The 19,775-nt window shown below is 39.6% G+C and overlaps 1 protein-coding gene across 2 annotated transcripts in view; it reads left to right on the top strand.

Annotated features, from left to right (window-relative positions):
• csgalnact1a (chondroitin sulfate N-acetylgalactosaminyltransferase 1a) overlaps positions 1–19,300 on the top strand; it is a 34,162-nt gene extending 14,862 nt beyond the window's left edge. For both annotated transcript variants that reach the window (XM_007558867.2, XM_016674748.1), the window contains 6 exons: positions 3,431–3,647; positions 7,283–7,384; positions 14,726–14,904; positions 15,894–15,988; positions 16,128–16,209; positions 18,402–19,300. In XM_007558867.2, coding sequence (XP_007558929.1) covers positions 3,431–3,647; positions 7,283–7,384; positions 14,726–14,904; positions 15,894–15,988; positions 16,128–16,209; positions 18,402–18,688 — 962 coding nt within the window. In that variant the 3' untranslated portion in view covers positions 18,689–19,300. The remainder of the gene's footprint in view (positions 1–3,430; positions 3,648–7,282; positions 7,385–14,725; positions 14,905–15,893; positions 15,989–16,127; positions 16,210–18,401) is intronic.
• Positions 19,301–19,775: the final 475 nt, after the last annotated feature.

Genomic DNA, 19,775 nt, shown 5'->3' with positions numbered 1-19,775 from the left:
CAATTTGACTCTTTGGGGTGTCATCAGGACCGTAATTGGTGTGCTGCCGATTCCACCAGTCAGCAGAAATATGTGCATTAATGGCAGGACACGTCTGAGAGCTTTGTTGCTGCACCCACAGCTGCTTTCTTTACTGTCACTGCAGGGATTAACATAAAAGACAAGCAGGAAGTTTTCTGTGCATGATGCATCCTGTGAGTTTAAATGGTTTTCTGTTACTTTTGTGTGTGTGTGTGTGTGTGTGTGTGTGTGTGTGTGTGTGCGTGTGCGTGTGTACAAAAACAAAAACGTCCTTGTGAAAACTCAGCAGCATGAATGGAGACACGTCAGAGGAAGTAGGGGGTCTTTCAACATGCCCGGGGGCAGATTGGCATTCACTTTGTAAGAATATGGCCAGAGTGCCTCAAAACGAGCTGAGCAATAGGAGTTGAATACATCCAGTCCATCCTGAGTGCCCACACACGCATTCAAGTAGACATCTGCATCTGTTTGAGATCAGATAACTCAGGAAGCATCTTAGCACAAGAGCTCTGCTTCTTTTTCTTTTTTTTCTTTCCTTTTTGTCCCTCTAACTGGCACTGCATATTCCTGGAAGGTCATAAATCTGAGTGTGTTTGTGCAGAAGTGCTGCCAGGATATCCCCTTAGTTTGTGCAGCTCAGCTCAGATCAAAACCGCAGGAAATAAGCACAGCTGCTCTTCATTCAAACTGGAAGTGTGCGACTGCGTGTGTTCGCGTGTGTGTGTTTGTTTGTGCGTGTGTGTGCCTGCGAGCAGTCAGTGTTATACAGCCATGACTTCAGCATAACGGGATTCTGTTATTTTAAAACAAGTTTATTAGAAATTAGACCTCTTAAACTATTTGCCATGTTATATTTGCAATTACCACCATTAGTGGGAATATTAAAGATGTAGCATTCCTGCCATTCCCATTAATGTACTTCATGTAGAATTGGTACACTCTTCTCTCAACTTTGACTAGCGAGGGACTGATTAAATTAATTTAGTTTCCCTTTGGGATCAATAAAGTATTTTTGAATTTGAATTACCTGCATCAAGGTATATTGAGGTACATTTTTCATTAGATGCTCTCTAGAACATGCTATTGGTGTTTTATGCATTGCAATGCAGGGCTACATACGGGTATGCAGGGGGATTCAAATTGATTTTTTTGGAGTTGACCAGCCATAGACTTAAATATTAATTTCTCTCTGAAGAAACATGTTGGTAAATTTAAAAAATAATAATAAAAAAAAGACTTAAGTTTGCTAACAGGATCGTTAACTATGGGATTATAACAGTAGCTGGAAGATTTCATATTGCAAATAAAAACGTCAGCTGTCATGATGACATACTCAAAGGTGTGTGGATAATTGTGGTCACAGAAAGGAATAATTTTTGTATTTTTTTAAAGCAACTCTGTTAAGCTTATTTATGTTCCACAGTCACAACAAATGTTACATTAAGGCACTTTACAGAATAAATAGACTGAGTTTATATACAGAAATATATAATCAATATAGTCCAGATAAAGACATGTTTAATGTCAATTCAACCATGTTGTACATGTTTAACATTGTTACTCAAGGTCATCATTCTAAAAAGAATCTCATGTCCAATCGATTCCAAACTCTGAGGTTTTCCAAAAGTGCAAACACTTCCTAATCCAAGAAAAGGACATGTGTGGCTTCTCGTTATCTGCTGATGTCCAACTTTCAGTTTCACTTTTGGTACTCTTTCACTTTTGGTACTCCTTCCTCATTTTATAATTTTAACTCCTGAAAGATGCTAACTTCAGTAACTTCCACAATGAAATTGTTTTGTTGTCCGCACAACCTGGTCGAACTGGGCTTACCGATCAGAAAGGCCAAGGATGAGCACAAAGTAATCTCACTCCGGTCATCACTGGATTTCTTTGCGCATGTACTCCTTAATGTATCTGTGTGCGTTTTCAGAATAGCTCCCATGTTGTCTGGAGAGTTAGACCACGCTGTCTGCTTTTTGTGACTTGGCAGTTCTCTGCTAGACATATTTTAATTCTCCCTAATGCCCATCAATTGCATTGCATCTTGAAGAAGCAGTTCTTATCTAAATTGAAGCCAGCCAAGAAGAAGAGAATGGCATCAGCATTTTTCCAGAGATTTAAAGCCGCATTAACAAACCAGTGACTGGAAGCTAAACACAAGCAATAAAGGTTTGCAAAATGAGCCATCCAGCCACTAAGGCCTCCAAAAGAGACAGAAAATTGCTCTGAGACAGAAGACAGGAAGTGAAGGCTTTTACCCTAAATTGTTCGGCAAATGCACTAAATGAAAGCTCATCGTGTCCCTCTGGGAAACGAGGCCCCCGATCACAGGAAGCTCGCCAATTTAGCACCATTTAATTCGGGCTGCTATCAGCGCTGTCTATCTTTGCCCATAGAAACCCCTCTATTGTACTGCTCCTCATATCCATCATCCTCAAATAGTCCGTCATTTTTCACTGGTATGTCATATTCTCTTTTCAGTCCTACTTCCTATCTGATTCACTTCTGTCTGGCCCCACTTCCCATTTTTTCTTTATTAGGTTTCGCTTTTCTCTCTTTGCTAAGTGATCTCATCAGGTCTGAAGGCAAGTAAAAATCTTTGTAAAGGCAGAAAAATTGGAAAGCGTCTTTCCTCATGGGGAGGCAGATGCGTAAAGCCCATAACAAGAATGTTAGCGCAGATTACAAAAATAGCCTCTCTGTCTGAAAGTGCCTCAGTGTTGCATGTTGTGGCTCTTTGCCCAAAAACAGCAGAGCGACTGGACAACGTCTCATGTGTCCTCATTAGATTTGTATGTTTGGAAAGAAAAAATGTCACAGTATGACACAGAATTTATTCATAAAGGTTTAGTCATGCTGTGGGTAAAAAAAAAAAAAAAAAAAAACTGCATCGTTACTGTCTTTAAATTAAGCAGGGCACAAAATAGACTGGTGCTTTTGCTCAATTTTTTCTTTGTTGTGATAATTATTTTTGTGCATTTCTCCTTAAATGGTGTCACATTTGAAAGGAAATACATTTGTGGTTAGAGCAGCAGAGTTAAATATATGAATTAACACCTACAGAAAGGAAAAAATAAAACTTGCCAAATCCTGTCTGACGAATTGCAAACAACTTTTGTTTGAGGTGACTAAATGCATTTTAAATATGTTTTAAAATCTTTTTTTTTTCTTCTCTTGGTTGAACCTTAACAAGCAAGACCTCAGTTTTTTTTTCTGTTTTATCCAGAACTTGTAGTAAAATTACTATTTTAGTCAAGGGATTCATATTTTGGAGAAATTTGCCATTTCTCTATTGTTGAAAATAAGATAAATAACTGATAAGTGCTTCTTATGTTCCTTTAATTCATACACTAACATTATCGCATTTTATGCATGTTTGGTCATAAGTTCATCTCTTCTCCATTAGGTATCAGTCGTACAGAGAGGGACAAAGGGACGCTGTACGAGCTGACCTTCAGAGGGGAGGCGAGTCACGAATTCAGACGTCTGGTCCTCTTCCGACCCTTCGGACCTCTGATGAAGGTCAAAAATGAAAGGATGGACACAACCAATGTCATGATTAACATCATCGTCCCGCTCTCGAGACGAGCCGATAAGTTCAAACAGTTCATGCACAACTTCAGGTACGCAGATGGGGGTTTTTTTATATTGACTTCTCGTCATTACAGCTTTATATAGCAGCCACTGAAACACCGTGAATTATTCACGAGTTCCCACACCTGCTGTAATTAGGAAAATGTGATAAAGTACACAAATTGTGACAATTACTGGAAGAGTCAACAGCCTTTTTTTCTGCTTTTTGAATTTAAACCTGGGGTTGTATCATGGGAAATGTATTTGACGCTTGTGAATGTAAAGGAAGCTGTTGCAGTAAAAAAAAAAATTCTGTTATTTTTGTTAGAAAGCTTTCTTCAAAACCTACCAAGTTTTCACTTGGAAACTTTTGTAGCCTTAAAAAATGACATAACTTGCGTCCCAAAGTACTTCAAATCGAATCAATAGCAGATCTTGGGTTGTATGCATGCGACAAAGTGTTTGATGAAATATACAGGCAGTAAGCAACAGTGAACCAATAAGCTAACCAACAGTGAAACATGCTTGCAGCCCGCTACAACCAGTCGAGGAAACGTCGTCCTTAATGTCTGTGATTTATTGTGCTGCTGCTGCTGCTACTTATCACGCCGCTTTTTACATGGTAAATCCTGCTTAGTTGAATCGTTGCAACCCATTAAAATGCACCCCTGGGCAGACCCGCTGTGGCTGATGCACAACATGGCAAAAATGTACTTACTTAAAAGACGTGGAGTTGCTGAGCAAACACGTTCTGCTCATAAAAGTGCAGTGAGGAAAGCAGCGTGTGTCACAGCATGTGTGAATGTTTAGTAATAACTTTTTTTTTTTAATCAAAAGGGTATTTATTCACAGACTGGGAGAAAATGCTTCTCTTCCACCAAAGGTTTGAAAGACGAGTTGAATATATTTTGCCACTCATTTCAGAAGTGAAACTCTAATATTATACAGATCCATTGTTCGCTCTTCAATTAATCCATTTTTTTTAAGCTCGTAAGTACAAAGGCGCATTAATATTTGGAATATAATCTTTGTATCCCTGACGATAAATAATGTACCATCAGAGGCCTGCAAAAATAGATCAAATATTCACATGAAAAAGGAGGAGCTGTCAAACACCAGCCTATATACATTGGCAATAAAATGTCGTGATTCCTGTGGGGGTTTACGAGAATTTATTTTCTACACATGCTTCTGGGGGAATTCTTGCGAGCACACCTGTGTGCCTGTATGCAATCAAAATAATCTGCAGCATGATGTGTGTTGTGTTTAACATATCTCCATCGAATTCCTGCAGGCATCTCCACCCAGTTTCGTTTGGCTTGCATGGATGTTTCCTTTGTGAAAACCAGGAGAGAATCTAAGATGTGGCTTTTTGTAAAAATTACAATTTCTTTTCCTCCGCATTTCCAATTGCTCTTAAAGAAGAATCGTAGTTAACAGAATATCTATTTTAGCCTTTGCGCTACTAATATTTTTTTTCATCTGAGCTTTAAAAACTCATCCAAATCCAGTCACCAGATGATTTCTCATGGTGTCTCTGATCACAGGGCTTTAGTGTATCTAGATAAATGTTGTTGTTTAGTTTCTGTAAAGGAAGCAGACTTCCTGATGCTACGCCAAAGTAACACCCGCCATGTTAAGCAACCACTTCTTTTATCATGATTGACAGTTGAAATGTTGCTACAGAAACCACTCCATCTTAAAATAAAAGCTCTACTTTAAAGACGCGACAACTGATTATAAACACAAATTTCTTAAGTTTCCTTGCAGTACTTCAACTTCACTTTCTTTCTTCCAGCATGAACCGGTCCCTCTGTTCTTATATTGTCTCCTTTTCTGAATTTCATTAATGTTGGCAGACTACCTTAAAGGTGCATTGTTGCTGCCAAATGTGTGTCAGTCTGTATATTAATCTGCCCCTCAAAACACTTCTTAATAAGCAACATCCCCTTGTGTAGCAAGAAGAGTTTGCTCCAAAAAGAGAAAGCAATACTTTGCGACATTAAGCTCCATTCCTTTATAAATTTGATGGACCTTGAGTTTAAACAAACTTCACGTTGCTGTCCAACTTGCAATATCTATTAAATTCATTTTGAATCTCCTCAAAATTCTCAGCTAATCACCTCTGTGCATACAGTTGCATTTATTTTCACAACGCATATATTTACATTTGTGTACAGACAGCCTTTATGCTGCACGTTTCCATGTAGATCAGTTTCCAAGCTGCTGCTCTCAGCAAACAGACGGCATTCAACTCCCTGCGTTAGTAGAATCGGCTGATTTAATCTTGGGAGTGCCACTGTAGATTTATTATTGGAGTAATACAATACAGTGGATATTCCTTCCCCTCTTCCAGCAGCAGGAACAACCCCCGCCCCCAAAAAAACAAAAAAATGTGTGTGTGTGTATATATATATATATATATATATCTGAAAAAAGATTGCTTAATATGCCTGAGAAGATGTTAAATGTTGCATCAAAAGTGCAAAGATGGCAGAGCCGTTCCCTCTGCCCGTGTGTTGAGCATTAACTGTGGTTGAGCTGGAATAATGGCTGCCTGCGCGTCGTTCATCACATTAAACAGGAGCATGAGGGGCTGATTTTGCGTCTCTGTGCACAGATTAAATGTAAAAGTGCAAAAACCTTTACATAATAGATACGTGGATGGGTCGTTGAACATATGTGGGCGGCTTGGTCACGCTTTGACACATTTCGTGGAAACGGCGATCTCATCTGGCTTCGTCCATTTATTATTTTGTTGTTTCCTTTGAGTCTGCATTGCTTACTAAATCAATCCGTGGGATTATCCATTTTTTTATTTGATCTCTTCCTACACATTGCCGTTGACATCATTTTCTCTAAAGTTAGGCATGAGATTCCCACGGTATGATAAACTTTGGAAAAACCACCTTTTGGATTTTACTCGAATATGAAAAAAGAATTTCAAAAACATGATCTAATAACTGTAAAGTGAAACGCAAAAAAAATCGACAATTATTCCGAATGCAGCTGAAACGGCGTATTGGTTGCACAGAATGATTGTGATGCATTCAAAAGTAATTTTTCAAGTTTACCAAGCAGATTGTTTTGGCTGTTTTGCTTCTCTCAGTCTAAAACATCTATAATACTCTGATATTGGCTGGTTAATTAATCTCACTATCCTCTCAGTTGGCTTTTTAGCAGCTTGCAGCTCGCCAACAGCGGTTTTAAAATGCCGTCATCGTAAAAGAAGCGACGGGTGATGCTTCTTCAGTTTCCACATCATAAATGTTGCTGGGTTTTTTTTTTTTTGAGTAAGCAGCTGAACTTTGTATTTTATTTGAGAAAGGAAAGGTGTAGCAGCCAGCTGACTGGCAGTGTGCAGCAGCAGGCGAGAGAGAGGCAGAGTTATGTTACTTTAACTATGTGCAGCCTGAAAATATTCTAGTGTCTAGTGAGAATTGTCCTTTCCCTCATTAAGAATATTTTATCATCATAAATCGACGTGCATTGATTTTTAAAAGTAGAGTCTCAGCCCAGCACTGAAGCTCTTGTTCCTCTTCTTTTGTTCTGGCCCTAGTGAAACTGTGAAGCCTCCTGTAAAAACTCTTGTCACCTTGATTTTCCTTCTTCCTGTCAACCCCCTCGAGTCTCCGCTCGGTTTACATAAAGCTTTCATCCCTAACGTCCCATCCTTTGTGTGCAGGGAAGTCTGTGTGCGTCAGGATGGCCGGGTACATCTGACCGTGGTGTATTTTGGGAAAGAGCAGATGAGTGAAGTCCGGAGCACTCTGGAGAACACATCTAGGTGAGTCTGATCTGCAGCCAAGTTCAGCCAAGTTTTGCATCACATGCTGCACAAAACAAACAGAATAAGCGCTGCAAAACTATATGTGTTTTTTGTTGTTTGTTTTTTTTTGTTTTTTTTTTGGGCCACTTTTCCACACGTAACCAGAATAATCTCCTCTGTAATCATTCTTCCTGTCATGACACACAAATGCAAAACATACACACTCCTCCTGGCTCTTCATCCTGCCACAGCCACTCATGTATCTAATGAATAATGGAGCAGCGTGTCACCCGTACAGAAGAGCTGAAAAGCTTCCAGCCAACACTGATAATTTACAACATGCCTGCAATCATCCCTCACTCACTCAGCCCTTTTTGCACAGATTTCTACATACGCACACACATACGCATGCACAGTCACCACCTAGGGAGACAGTAGCTGTTGGCTGATCGGGAGTCAGGTCCACTGCGAGTTGAAGTGACTGATTCCCTGAGGGGTTTCTATGGTGATGCGGGCCCAAAGGTTTGCGTGTGGCCTTGAAGCAGTCGGACCATCTCCAGTGTTGCACAACGTCTCATTGTCTCGCTGTCGGTGATTTCTAAAACAGGCAGAGTTAAACTTTCAGTAATGAGTAAAAAGAAAAGCAAACTTGTAAAAAAATTAAAATAAAAAAAAATGAAGATGGGATCTCTGAAAGATGGTTTTGGATGAAATGGGATCCCAAAGAGATTTAGGGTTCGTCTTAGAGTACAGCAAAACGCATCAGGGTGTGATCTATCACAGTTTGAAATTAAAAAGCACCGTTAATTTGTGATTTTTATTATTTTTTTTAATTTTCATTTTTCATCGTATCTGTAGGAAAACAAACGAAACAACAAAACTTACAATCTGAATCAAACCTTTTTAGTGGTTTAAAAGAGTTATTGTTATTAATCCCGCACGTCACAAGTATTAACGAAATAAAAAAATGTTTTAACATATAATAAATAATGCAATATTACCCCTCAGCTTTTCTCTGGAGTTGATATTTGTTAATTAGCTGTTTAATATTTCTCACCATAAGTCGAAAGTTGTTTGTTACCAACATATTTGTTTTAATTTGTAAATAGTCACTTTAAGAGCAATTTGGATGGCGTTTCTTATAATCAAGCCATGTCTGCATGAATATCTCCCTAGTATAAAGTTTTCCAGAGGCTGGGTTCTTCTTTTTAATGAGAGGAAAATGGTGAAGGGGATTCCCTGCCTTTGGCGAGGATGCAAACGCTGCTGCATCTATTTGAGGGGGGGAATCAATTTTAAAAGAAGCAAATCGGAACGAATAACCTTCCCGTTTCTACATTTTTACCTTTGCACAGAATGTTATTGAACTTTTGACATGGATAAATGAAACTGTAGATGAACACATTTTATTTCCCAGGCATAATTTTCCCTGCAGCGATGTCGGCGTCATTTGAGACGGAGATCTGTTTCTGCAGATCACTTTTAACAGATTCAGCTCAGCTCCACTGGCTTAGTTTGTTTCTTCTCACAAATAGCCTCAAGCAAGTTGATCTTCCCCCCCACTCCTAATGCAAGATCACATTGCAGTCACACTCTGCTTTCAATTAACACAGTTTACGTTCTCGCTGTGTATTATTTAGATGCATGGAAAACATTTTTGGTGAACCTGTAAGAAAGTCGGTTCTCACTTTTTAACCTTTTTCTGCCAGACACTTGGGATGCCTGTTAAAAATAGACTGAATCAGAAGCTGTACTTTCAAATATAAGGCTTTGAAATCCTGCACTTCAAAGCCTCAAACCGAGTCACAGAGGGGGTCCTGTGAGTTTATGAGCCCTATGTGGCTCAGAATGGAGGTATAAAACGATGCGAAACAAAGAGGAATAGCAGGAATGATTGGAGAGGGAGGGAGACGGCGTGTGAAGAAGAGAGAAACGCGAGTGATCTGATCTAACTGGATACCAGTCAGTCAATACACATAAATAATGACTGTGTTGTGGACACAGAGAGGAGCGGATGGCTGCAGGGGAAAAAAACTGAAAAACTCAGAAGATGAGATCAGAAGCAGTGCTAACACGGAGAGAGAAAAAAAACATTAAATCCCAAGGATAAAGATAAAAACAAGGATTATGTAGAAAACTGGAAAAAAGATAAAAGAAAACATTTGCATGACGTGGTGAATCATTTCATTTGAACAATTTCCATTATTTTTCTCTCCTTTTAATAAGTCGCACCTTATCATTTGTGGCATTTCAGTCACTTCTCGGATGGCTCAAGTAAATCCTGTGAAACCCCCCCCAAGGACGAATTAACTGGTCAGAAGTACAGGGAGGTTTTGAATGAATTTAAAGGCTCACAAATCGGAGCTGCACAGTTTTCATGTTCTTTCGCAGATCTTTCAGAGATGCACTGCACAAATTACTCGGCGTCATTAACTCGTGGAACCGTTTTGCCCGAGGCCTCTGCCGGCTTGCGTTCACCCTCCCATTACACGTGTGGACTACTGATTATCTGGCTCACTAAAGTACCAGGTAGTTTTGTCTTTTACGCAACTGTTTAGAGGGAAAAAAATCAACCAACCTTCATTCTACATACAAAGCAGACAGTTAAGTCAACAATAAAGCATGAGTCATTTTGTTTCCAGGGTTGTGCAGGGTGGAACTCGTGAAGAATCATGCAAAATAAAAAATGTCAGTGTAAAATTCATCCTTCAGTTAGCTCACAACGAAAATATTATTAAAATGATGGTGCTAAGCATTTGCATGGTTTCCTGTTTTGACCTTGCTAACCAACAGACAAATATTCACAACTGAGAATGATTGAAATATTTTGGGCACACGCCGCCGAGCTTCTGGCTCCAGGACGGGGCCCTGGTCTCCCCAGTCTGGTCGAGGCTCACCTAAGAGTGTGATCAGCTATTTATTTAACTTTAACTTTAGCTGCTGTCATGATAGACTTGTTTGCATGAACATACAAGCCCTTTTTCACACTTGACATTAGCAAGTGTGACTTGCTTATGACTTCCTAATTTCCAGAACAGAACCAATTTAAATATTATTCAAAGACATCACAAGTAAACACAAAATGCAGTTTTTAAATGAAGTTGTTTCTTATTAAGGGAGGGAAAAAAAATCCAAACCTGCGTATCCCTGTGTGGAAAAAGTTACTGCCACCTAAACATAGTAAGTGGCTGGGCCAACCTCAGCAGTAACAACTGCAATGAAGTGTTTGGGATAACTTGCAATAAGTCATTTCCAGCTGTGGAGGACTTGCAGAATTGTTGTAATTCAGCCACAAAGAGGTTTTTTAATCATGAACATCCTTTTTAAGCTCATGTCGCATAATCACATGAAGTCCTGAAGCAACAAAATAACCTCAGATCATAACACCACCTCCACATAGCGCTATTTTTCTGTAAAGCTGTTACTTTTACACCAGATATAACAGGACACACACCTTCTAAGGAGTTTAGCTTTTGTCTAATCGGTCCTCATCAGTCATCAAAATGTGTTCTGCGCAGTCTGTCTTTTTTTTATTTTTATGGTGGACACATGACCTCTGACCTTAACTGAGGCAAGTAAATCCTGCATTTCTTTGAATCTTGTTCTGGGGTTCCTTTGTAGCCGGTTTGAACATCCCATAAAGCATTGTTCACTTCACTGATTGTGTTTTTTTTCTAACTAAAGGAATGAGCAGAGCAGAGCAGCATGCTTCAGTTCCTCATTTTGACTAGAAGCCAAGCCATTTAATACAATGCTATAGTATTGATTGTAGAGACATTTGATGTATGAAAAGAAATGAGGACAATGCATTCAATAGCTATTGAATGTGTTTTTTTTTTTTTCCAAACTCGAGCAAAATGATGGCACTGGGATTCCCATTTAAAAACCAATACCACTATCATTACTTTTACAGGAAGCAGGCTCAGTTGGCCTCCAACCAAAAGTGACAGGAGTAAACAGAAGCCACAGATTTGGGGCTTAGACCGAAGTCTGTTTCATCAACAAGCGTCACGCTTTGACTCAGCATCCTCCACCCTGTCCTTACCGAGTGTAGCTAACAGGATAAGACCTGCAGCTGAGACGTATTGTGGGAGTTTTTTTTTCTCAGACTTCTTTCTGACATAGTTTCATCTGAAACAGGGTGCAGACCATCTCATCTGCAGTAGTGAAAAGGAATCTGTTGGAACAAGCGGAGGGGTGTGGCGATGTGTGGGTGACAAAAGATCAAAATAATAAAAGCGTCTATGAAAACGTGGATTTAAGTAGGGTTGCGCTGACTTTGGCTGGCTGCGCCCTCTTTATCAGTTTCTTTTCGCATTCTGTTTGGGCAACATGCAAATTCAGTCAGTGATTTCATTTTAATAGGATTTCCCTACCAGTTTATGAAAAGGTAAATTACCCAATTCTTTCAAAGAAAAAACAACAAAAAAACAAAATAAAAACCTGGCTTTCAACGTCCACTACTGCAAATAACCAGGAATTTATCAGCATCATTCAACAAGTGATGGATTATCCTCGGCTGTGTTTGAAATGTAAATATGCACAAGAAACTTAGCTTAGCTCGGTACAAAATGGGTCACTGGGGATTTGTCCAAAGTTCGCCCACTTGTACCTTTTTTAAAGCCGTTTGTTTTATTTAATGCATTCTTGAATTGTTTGCAAACTGAACTGCGGCTGCAGCCTAAGTAATCATGAAACGGGTACATTTATGTAGACTTTGGATTTAATATCGCTCCCCACCCCTCTTGCTGTGTTTATTGGCTTTCAATAGGTGAAAGGCCACAGGACAAAGCAGTAAATCGGAACAAAAATATTGTTTCACGAGTGACACTTTCTTTCCAATGTCTAGACAAAACACAGGAAAGAGACAGTGGTGTGAGCTGAATGCAGCTTCTTTATTGTCCTCACTCTTGTCACGCTCGCCCACAGACTAATTGTTCCAGCTGTAAACTACTCCAAGCACAGAGGAAAAAGAACAAGTTAAGTATGAGCAATTAAAAAATTAGGTCAAAGTTTTTTTTTATCGAATGACACCTTAGTGATATACATCTTCTTTTCAGCAAATACACAAATGTCTAATTGATTTTATTTTAGCGAGCTACACAAAGTAGTTCCTATTGGGAAGTGGATAGAAAGTCATATGTGAGCTTTATATACTATACGTTTTATTTTACAAATACACCCGAGGTTTATTTGCCTTTAGAAGTCAGCTAAAGAGTTAATGCAGTCCACCTTTGTGTTATTTAATATCAGTAACTCTTCTGCGAAGGTTTCAAAGGTTTGTTGGAGAAGATGCAATTCGGCAACTTCATGAAAACCAAGGTATACGGCAGAAAGGTCAGGGATAAAGTTGTGGAAAATGTTAAAGCAGAGCTTGGTTATAAAATAATTTGCTGCGCTTTGAACACCCCATGAGGCACTCTTCAATTCCTCACCTGAAAATGAAGATACCATGGCAAAACCCTAGACAGACCCGCAACGATGTGGTTCACCGTAAGGCACAGTAAATCAATCATTAATCAAAAAAGAGGCCAAGCTGCACGTTGTGCCTCTGGAGGATCTGCAGAGAGCTGCAGTTCCTCCAATGTTTTGGAGATGCTTTTCTTAACCAGGACTTGGAAAGCTGGTGAGTGTTGATGAACAGAGACGGATTATGAAAGGAAATTTGTTAGAGACTACAAATGGATTGAGGCTGTGGTGGAGGTTCACCAGAAGGTAGGAGGATAACTTTAAAGATGCAGTCAGTCATAATGGAGTGGGTTAGATCAAAGTTTTTCATGTCTTATAATGCCCCAGTTAGAGTCCAGGTTTACTTTAGTTTAGAATTTGGTACGAGTTTAAAATGCTCCATGTAGCAATTCCCTTCCACTTCACAGTTTATGCGTTTCTTTGTGTTCTCCTGCCACACAGAATCAGAATAAAACATCTTAAAGTTCGTGGACGCAATGTGGCCGAACGTGAAAAAAGGTCAGAGATTGAATGCTATTCCAAGGCACCGTAATGCTGACGAAATCCTTGCAGGCGCTCCTCTTAACAGTTTACGGGTTCGGTTGATCTCTCACTCACTTCCTGTCACATTAAAAGCTGAGACTGAATCAACACACAAATGCAGCTGGAGTCGCGTTAAAGTCGATCAAAACAAGCAGAGTCATTGTTCTGCAGTTTGCCATCTGTGGACAGTTTGGTGCCGGCTGCACACGGTCCTGCTCTCCTGGGACTCCATGCCGACACTCGGTCTGTTTGGATTCATGTTGTGCTGACAGATATGGACTCTGTTATCTGCGCGTCAGCCGACTGCACCTCACAACACACACACCGACATGTAGTTACATGCGAACATCATACGTCTTGGAAGTTTGAAGTCATCAGAAATCTTTGGAATGTGAAGACGGATAAATAAGCGGTAAGGTGCATCCTGGTGCTGGTATTTATTTATTTATTTATTTTTTTTTTAGGTTGAGAGATATTCAGGATCAAAAGGTTTCGCTGTCGTATTTATGGGAGAGGCGGAAAGGTTTGGAATGTGTCAAAGGTGTTTACGCATTAGTGCAAGAGGACAATATGCTAATGCACACCATTCATGGACTTAAAATCCCTTACGTAGCAGAGGGATGACACTCTGAGTGATTCAAACTACCTAAAGGGAAAAACTTTTTCCCTTCGTTACAGTGAATTCCTCTAACGAAATCTTTGTAGCTGCTTTTTCCATGCGTTTTATTAGCCACTTGTATGAAAAATGATGTTTCCATCTGTGTGTTCTTCTTTAAATTTGGACACGTGAGCCACTTTTTCCCTGTGAAAAAGATGAGGGGATATGCGTGTGTGATCTGCTGTGTGTCTACGTGGGCGCACATTGGAGTAAAGGATTAGTGACCAACAGTGTGAATTGTTATGATCAAAGAAAAAGCCACAGCTGTGTGCATCTGGATCCAGCTGTTTCTCCTTACTCGCGCCACAGCAACGAAAACCCACAGAGACAGACGGGCTCGTTTTCCTGCGGCCCGAATTGGTGACTCCTCTTCAGTCATCTAGATCCAAATCAGCACTGAAATGAGTCTACCAAGTCTAAAAGCTGTTTTCTATTTCAGGTCTTCAGGATTTTTTTTTTTTTTTTTAATGATTTAATGATATTGCTCATTGGCGATGCATGTAAACGCTGTTGCACTTAAATAATATCTCCATGCTTCAGAGATGGGAGATAATGCCATTAATCAGCCACATACAGGACAAAAAAATCAAAGCTGTCTGAGAAAATTGTCGAGAACAATTTCATCCATGCTTTTAAAACACTTGTAAACAGAATTAATAAATACTTCTTCTCTAATGACGTGTGTGTGTGTGTGTGCCCGCGTTTTAAAGGGAGACCAGCTTCAAGAACTACACGCTGCTTCAGCTGGACGAGGAATTTTCTCGGGGACGGGGCCTCGACGTCGGGGCCCGGGCGTGGAAGGGAGGCAATGTGCTGCTTTTCTTCTGCGATGTGGACATCTACTTCACCGCCGACTTCCTCAACACCTGCAGACTCAACACGCAGCCAGGTGATGTGCTGCACGAACTCTATGACAGAAAACAACCCAAAGTCTCTTCCACACTGAAAACATTACAGCTTTTACTTCTGGCTAATTGTAGCTTCACACAATAATCAGAAGCAGTGTGTGTCTGATTTTACAGATGTTTATTTCTGGCGAGAGGCTCCATTAATATTAACTAAGTGGAGAAAGTGAGTTGGTTCATTTTTAGAGGGCTTTCTAACAGTAAAAGGTGGAGGTATACATCGATAAAACCTGACAAAATGGAACAATCCAAGTGACCCACAGTATCATAGATCATCTACCATACTTCACAGTGAGCATGGGATCCTTTTCCACTTCTCAGCCCTTTGTTTTTCGAAACTAAAAGTGAAAACACTTTGCCTACACAGCTAAAAATGAGCTAGACAGTAAATTCCCTTCATCTTTTCTATCAAATTTTGTTTTTCTCTTGAATCTTTCGTTTTCATACCTCCACACTTGAAAGGAATAGATCCTGGCTGCCTGTTGTGTGCAGCAGCACCCTGACAAATCTGGTAATTAACTTTCCACTGGCATTTCTTGTCACCGGCGTGTCGTTTTCCATGATAAGTGCTGCTGTCGGAGAAGAGACGAGGAGTTCAGAAATCCAGGAGGAGCCCAGAATAGAAGCACTTCACATTGTGCTGATACGGTTTCGGTGTAGGGACTCCCTCTGGGCCCAAATAGACATTTTAAAGACTGGAGAGAGAAACGAACTGCAGATATCTGAGGGGAAAAAAACTGCTTCGACTTGGAAATGTGTAATTGAGGTTAAATTAAACTTCACACTGGTAATAAATGAATTAAGGGTACATGGTGTGAAATGTGATCAATCACCACATTTGCTCTATGCTTCAGTCTGAAATCTCGGTGGTGGTTCCATCCAGCGAAATAATTATTGGGACTAATAAAACTCTGGCTGACTAAAGTATCACTAAGATCACCAGCAAATGTCAAACGCTGCTTTGTCCCCGCAGGTAAAAAGGTGTTCTACCCCGTGTTATTCAGCCAGTACAACCCTGCCCTCATTTATGGAAGTCCAGAGCACATCCCACCCGTGGAGCAACAACTGGTAACACACGAATGATCCATACTTTCTCATTTTCCTGACTACTTGTGGAGACGGTTTAGAAATACTTATCCTCTTCTGCAGCTAAGTCTCCAAATCCTACTGTGCGTGTTTCACAATACGTTTGCAACTCTCCTTCTAGGTGATCAAGAAAGACACGGGCTTTTGGAGGGATTTCGGTTTTGGTATGACCTGCCAATACAGGTCTGACTTTATCAACATAGGTGAGGGTTACACAACAGAATTTACATAGCAGTCACACCACTTTTACAACGGCTTCGGGAATCCATAATCAGTTCCTCCTGAGGGCTGACTGTCTGAGTAGAGGCGTGACACTGCACAGTAAAAACGGCTTCATCAGACGCGGCAGTAATATCCTCGCTGTTGTCCTAATGGTGCCGCTGCAGAACGGACATGAGAAACAGCAGAGCACTAATAGCTCAGGATTGCATTACTATTCACAATACGGAGCTTTGGTTTTATTATATTACCCTGAACGGTAATTTAATAAAGCAGCAACAGTGTAGCTCAGAATCTTCCTATGTCCCGTCTGTCTGTCTGTCTGTCTGTCTGTCTGTCATGAAAAAGTGAGACTCGTGTATCACATTGATTCATTACACACAGAGTGATGATTTAATTGAAATGATTACGGTTCACGGCTCATTAAAAATCAAAATCCAGTTTATTAAAAGAATGAAATATTGCATAGGACCAATAAGAAACTATTTTTTATAAAAATAACTAACACCCTACTCAAGAGTGTAGCTATGTGCAGTATAGTACATGCATTCAGTATGTAGCTGGGGTTTGTGCTTAAAATGATAAAAACACTCCTGGCATCTCTAGTTCTGGAGTGATGTAACACAACCTAATTTACTCGTGACTAATGTCCTGGATAATTCTATGTGTTGAGGCTCTTCATGCACTTTCCCTAGCTTCAGTGTGTGCCTTGATATTCTTCCTCAAATTCTTAAATAGGTTTGGCTTCACAAGTTTCTTTTTTGTGCACTTTTTTTTTTTTTTACCAAAAATATTTTCCTTTCACTCAACTTTCCATCCATATGCCTTTTGCACTTGCTTTTGTTTGCACATAGACTCCAGGACTAATTGTCAAAGGTTTAACTCGATCAATTTATCTAACCAAATGATTCATGCAGTGAGTAATGTGTGAACACAATCCAGACTATGACCATCTAAAGTGCTTTAACAGAAGGCTGCTCGGCCTCCTGTCTTAGTCATAGACATTTCCCCTCTCACTAAAACAGTCTGAGCTCTGTGAAAACACTTTTAGCTACAGAAGACAAAATCCCACTCTTGCTCTGCAAATAAAAATAGATGTATAACAAAAGACGCTCACCTTGGCATTTTAATTGTGAACTCATGAAACTTGTATTTAGATTCAGCCCAAAAACTATAGAAGTTATGTAGATTATTGCTAGAGAGCTCTTCCTTAAATTATATCTTGCTTCCTCTATTTTATTTATAAGGGTATCCAAATTTAGAACCATTATTATAAAGTCAGATCATGAATTACAGGCATAGTAAAACAAGTGTTCACTGCTTGTCGTGACTAATTTATGAATCTATAATCACATGTAATATTTTACCAGGTATTGAGATGATTTAATTTGATTAAAATGATTGAAATCTAACCTCAATGTCCAAGGAAAAAAATAATTCTCACCATATAATGAGGGAGTTCCTATAATTTAGAAATGGATTTGTAACCAACAGATTCTCTATAAAGTTATTTCTGATTTCCTTCCATCCTGTGTTAACACACAACTCTTTTGCAGAGACGGCTGCATTTCCTGATCAATTATTCATTTTGCGTTTCGTTAGCAGCTGGTATCTATTTTCCCTCCTGAATCGTCTGGAAGCAGCAACGCTGTACTTACCTTTTCAAACATGACATTTTCATTTTCGGCTTACTTTTTGTCTGGCACACGAGGACAATCTAGGACTTGCTGTTTATTTGGCTTTGGAGGTTTTTGGTACATAAATAATATATTTTTAGAAAACAGAAAAGAACAGGTGTTGTTTATCCAGACTTGTGAAAACCTGAATTTTAAAGAAGCACAGCGCGTTCTTTTTGCCTTCAGTTTCAATAAGACCATTGTAACAAAGTTAAGTTTTGTGATCTCATTTTTAAAATTTAAAATAAAACAAAGATGGAGGCAGATATAACAATCAAAATAAAACAGAAGGGAGTAGTGAGCCTTGCAGGAAGTAGCCTTCATCACCCTAACTAACAAATCCCTCTCTGAAAAACTGCAACCTCTTTTACAATATCTTTTATTTTTTTATTTTTTTTTTTTCCAGGAAGTCAATATGACACCATAACTGTGAGCCATGCTGCAACATGTTTAGCATTACACACTGACGCACCTTCTCATGACCATGTCTGTTCTGCCAGGAGGTTTTGACATCGACATCAAAGGCTGGGGCGGCGAAGACGTCCACCTCTACAGAAAGTACCTCCACAGCAACCTGCTGGTCGTCCGGGCGCCGTCGCGCGGCCTCTTCCACCTGTGGCACGAGAAGCACTGCGCCGACGAGCTGCCGCCAGACCAGTACCGAATGTGCATGCAGTCCAAGGCCATGAACGAGGCCTCGCACGGCCAGCTGGGAATGCTCTTCTTCAGGCATGAGATCGAAGCTCACCTCCGCAAGCAGAAGCTGCAAAACCCAATGAAGACATGACTCTGGACTGAGAACGGCTAGGCACTGCAGCCAGCAGGTGAATCAGTGTCTTAGCTTTGTGTAATTCTGAAAGAAATGTTTGGTAAAGTTGGCTAATTTGCTGTCCTTCTGTAAACCAAATACAAGACTCACTCTTTTATATGTGTACAGGAAACTTAGAGAAAGAGTTTGGTTGAAAAATTGTATTTTGTATTTTCTCTCCATATGTAAAATGTGGTTTAGGTACATCTGTACTTACTCCTATGAAAAAATACCACCAGCTATTTATATATATATATATATATTTTATTGTCCGTTGAATTCATGTTCAACAAGCAAAGTTAATTGATCTCAACCATATGATGTAAATCGGATCTAAAAAGTAAAAATATGCAGTTCCTGAAGTGTCAATCTTCCTCAATGAAGAGTTTAGATTAGATTTGATTCTGCAAAAGTCTGGATACATTTAATCAAAAGTGAGAAACATGCATTTATGAGTCCAGTGAGTAGTTTAAATGCATTCATCATGGGCTTTTAGCCTGATGATACAATGTGAAACTTCAAATTTGTTGCAAGTTTGAATTTATTGGGTATGTTATTTGATTCACACAGTCAAAATTGGACACACAGGCTCAAAAATAGACATGCACTTCTATAAATATTTGCATAAATGCCCATTTGCAAGTTTAACTTCAACCATATGCTTTTTTTAACAATAGCTTGGTTTTCTGGCATAGCTTTTAATCATAGTTCAAACCAGTTTTGATTTCTGGTTGGGACCATTGACTTATTGGTACATGGGATCTTGTCTGAGTTTTGGGTGGGAGTTTAAGAATAAGGAGGTAGACACCTTTCACTGTTCTAGCCATACTTTGTCAAATTATATTAGACTTTGGCAAAAAAGTCTAATGTCACTGTGACCAAACAGTCCATCTTTGTCCCCTTTTGCATTTTGGTTTGTCCATGTGGGCAGCCGCACATTTCTATCAAGCTTGAAAGTCTTCGATTTTAAAACGGGCTTGAACCTTGCTCACATGGTTGAATCTTGGATGCCATCGGATGTTCCAAGAGAACCGTGATCCGAAACGCACATCCAAAGCAAAATTTT

This window comes from Poecilia formosa, unplaced genomic scaffold (genome assembly GCF_000485575.1).
Source record: "Poecilia formosa unplaced genomic scaffold, Poecilia_formosa-5.1.2 Scaffold100, whole genome shotgun sequence".
Classification (NCBI taxonomy): Eukaryota; Metazoa; Chordata; class Actinopteri; order Cyprinodontiformes; family Poeciliidae; genus Poecilia; species Poecilia formosa.
Note: the sequence above shows the minus strand (reverse complement) of the source record. Positions and strands in the feature narration are given on the sequence as shown.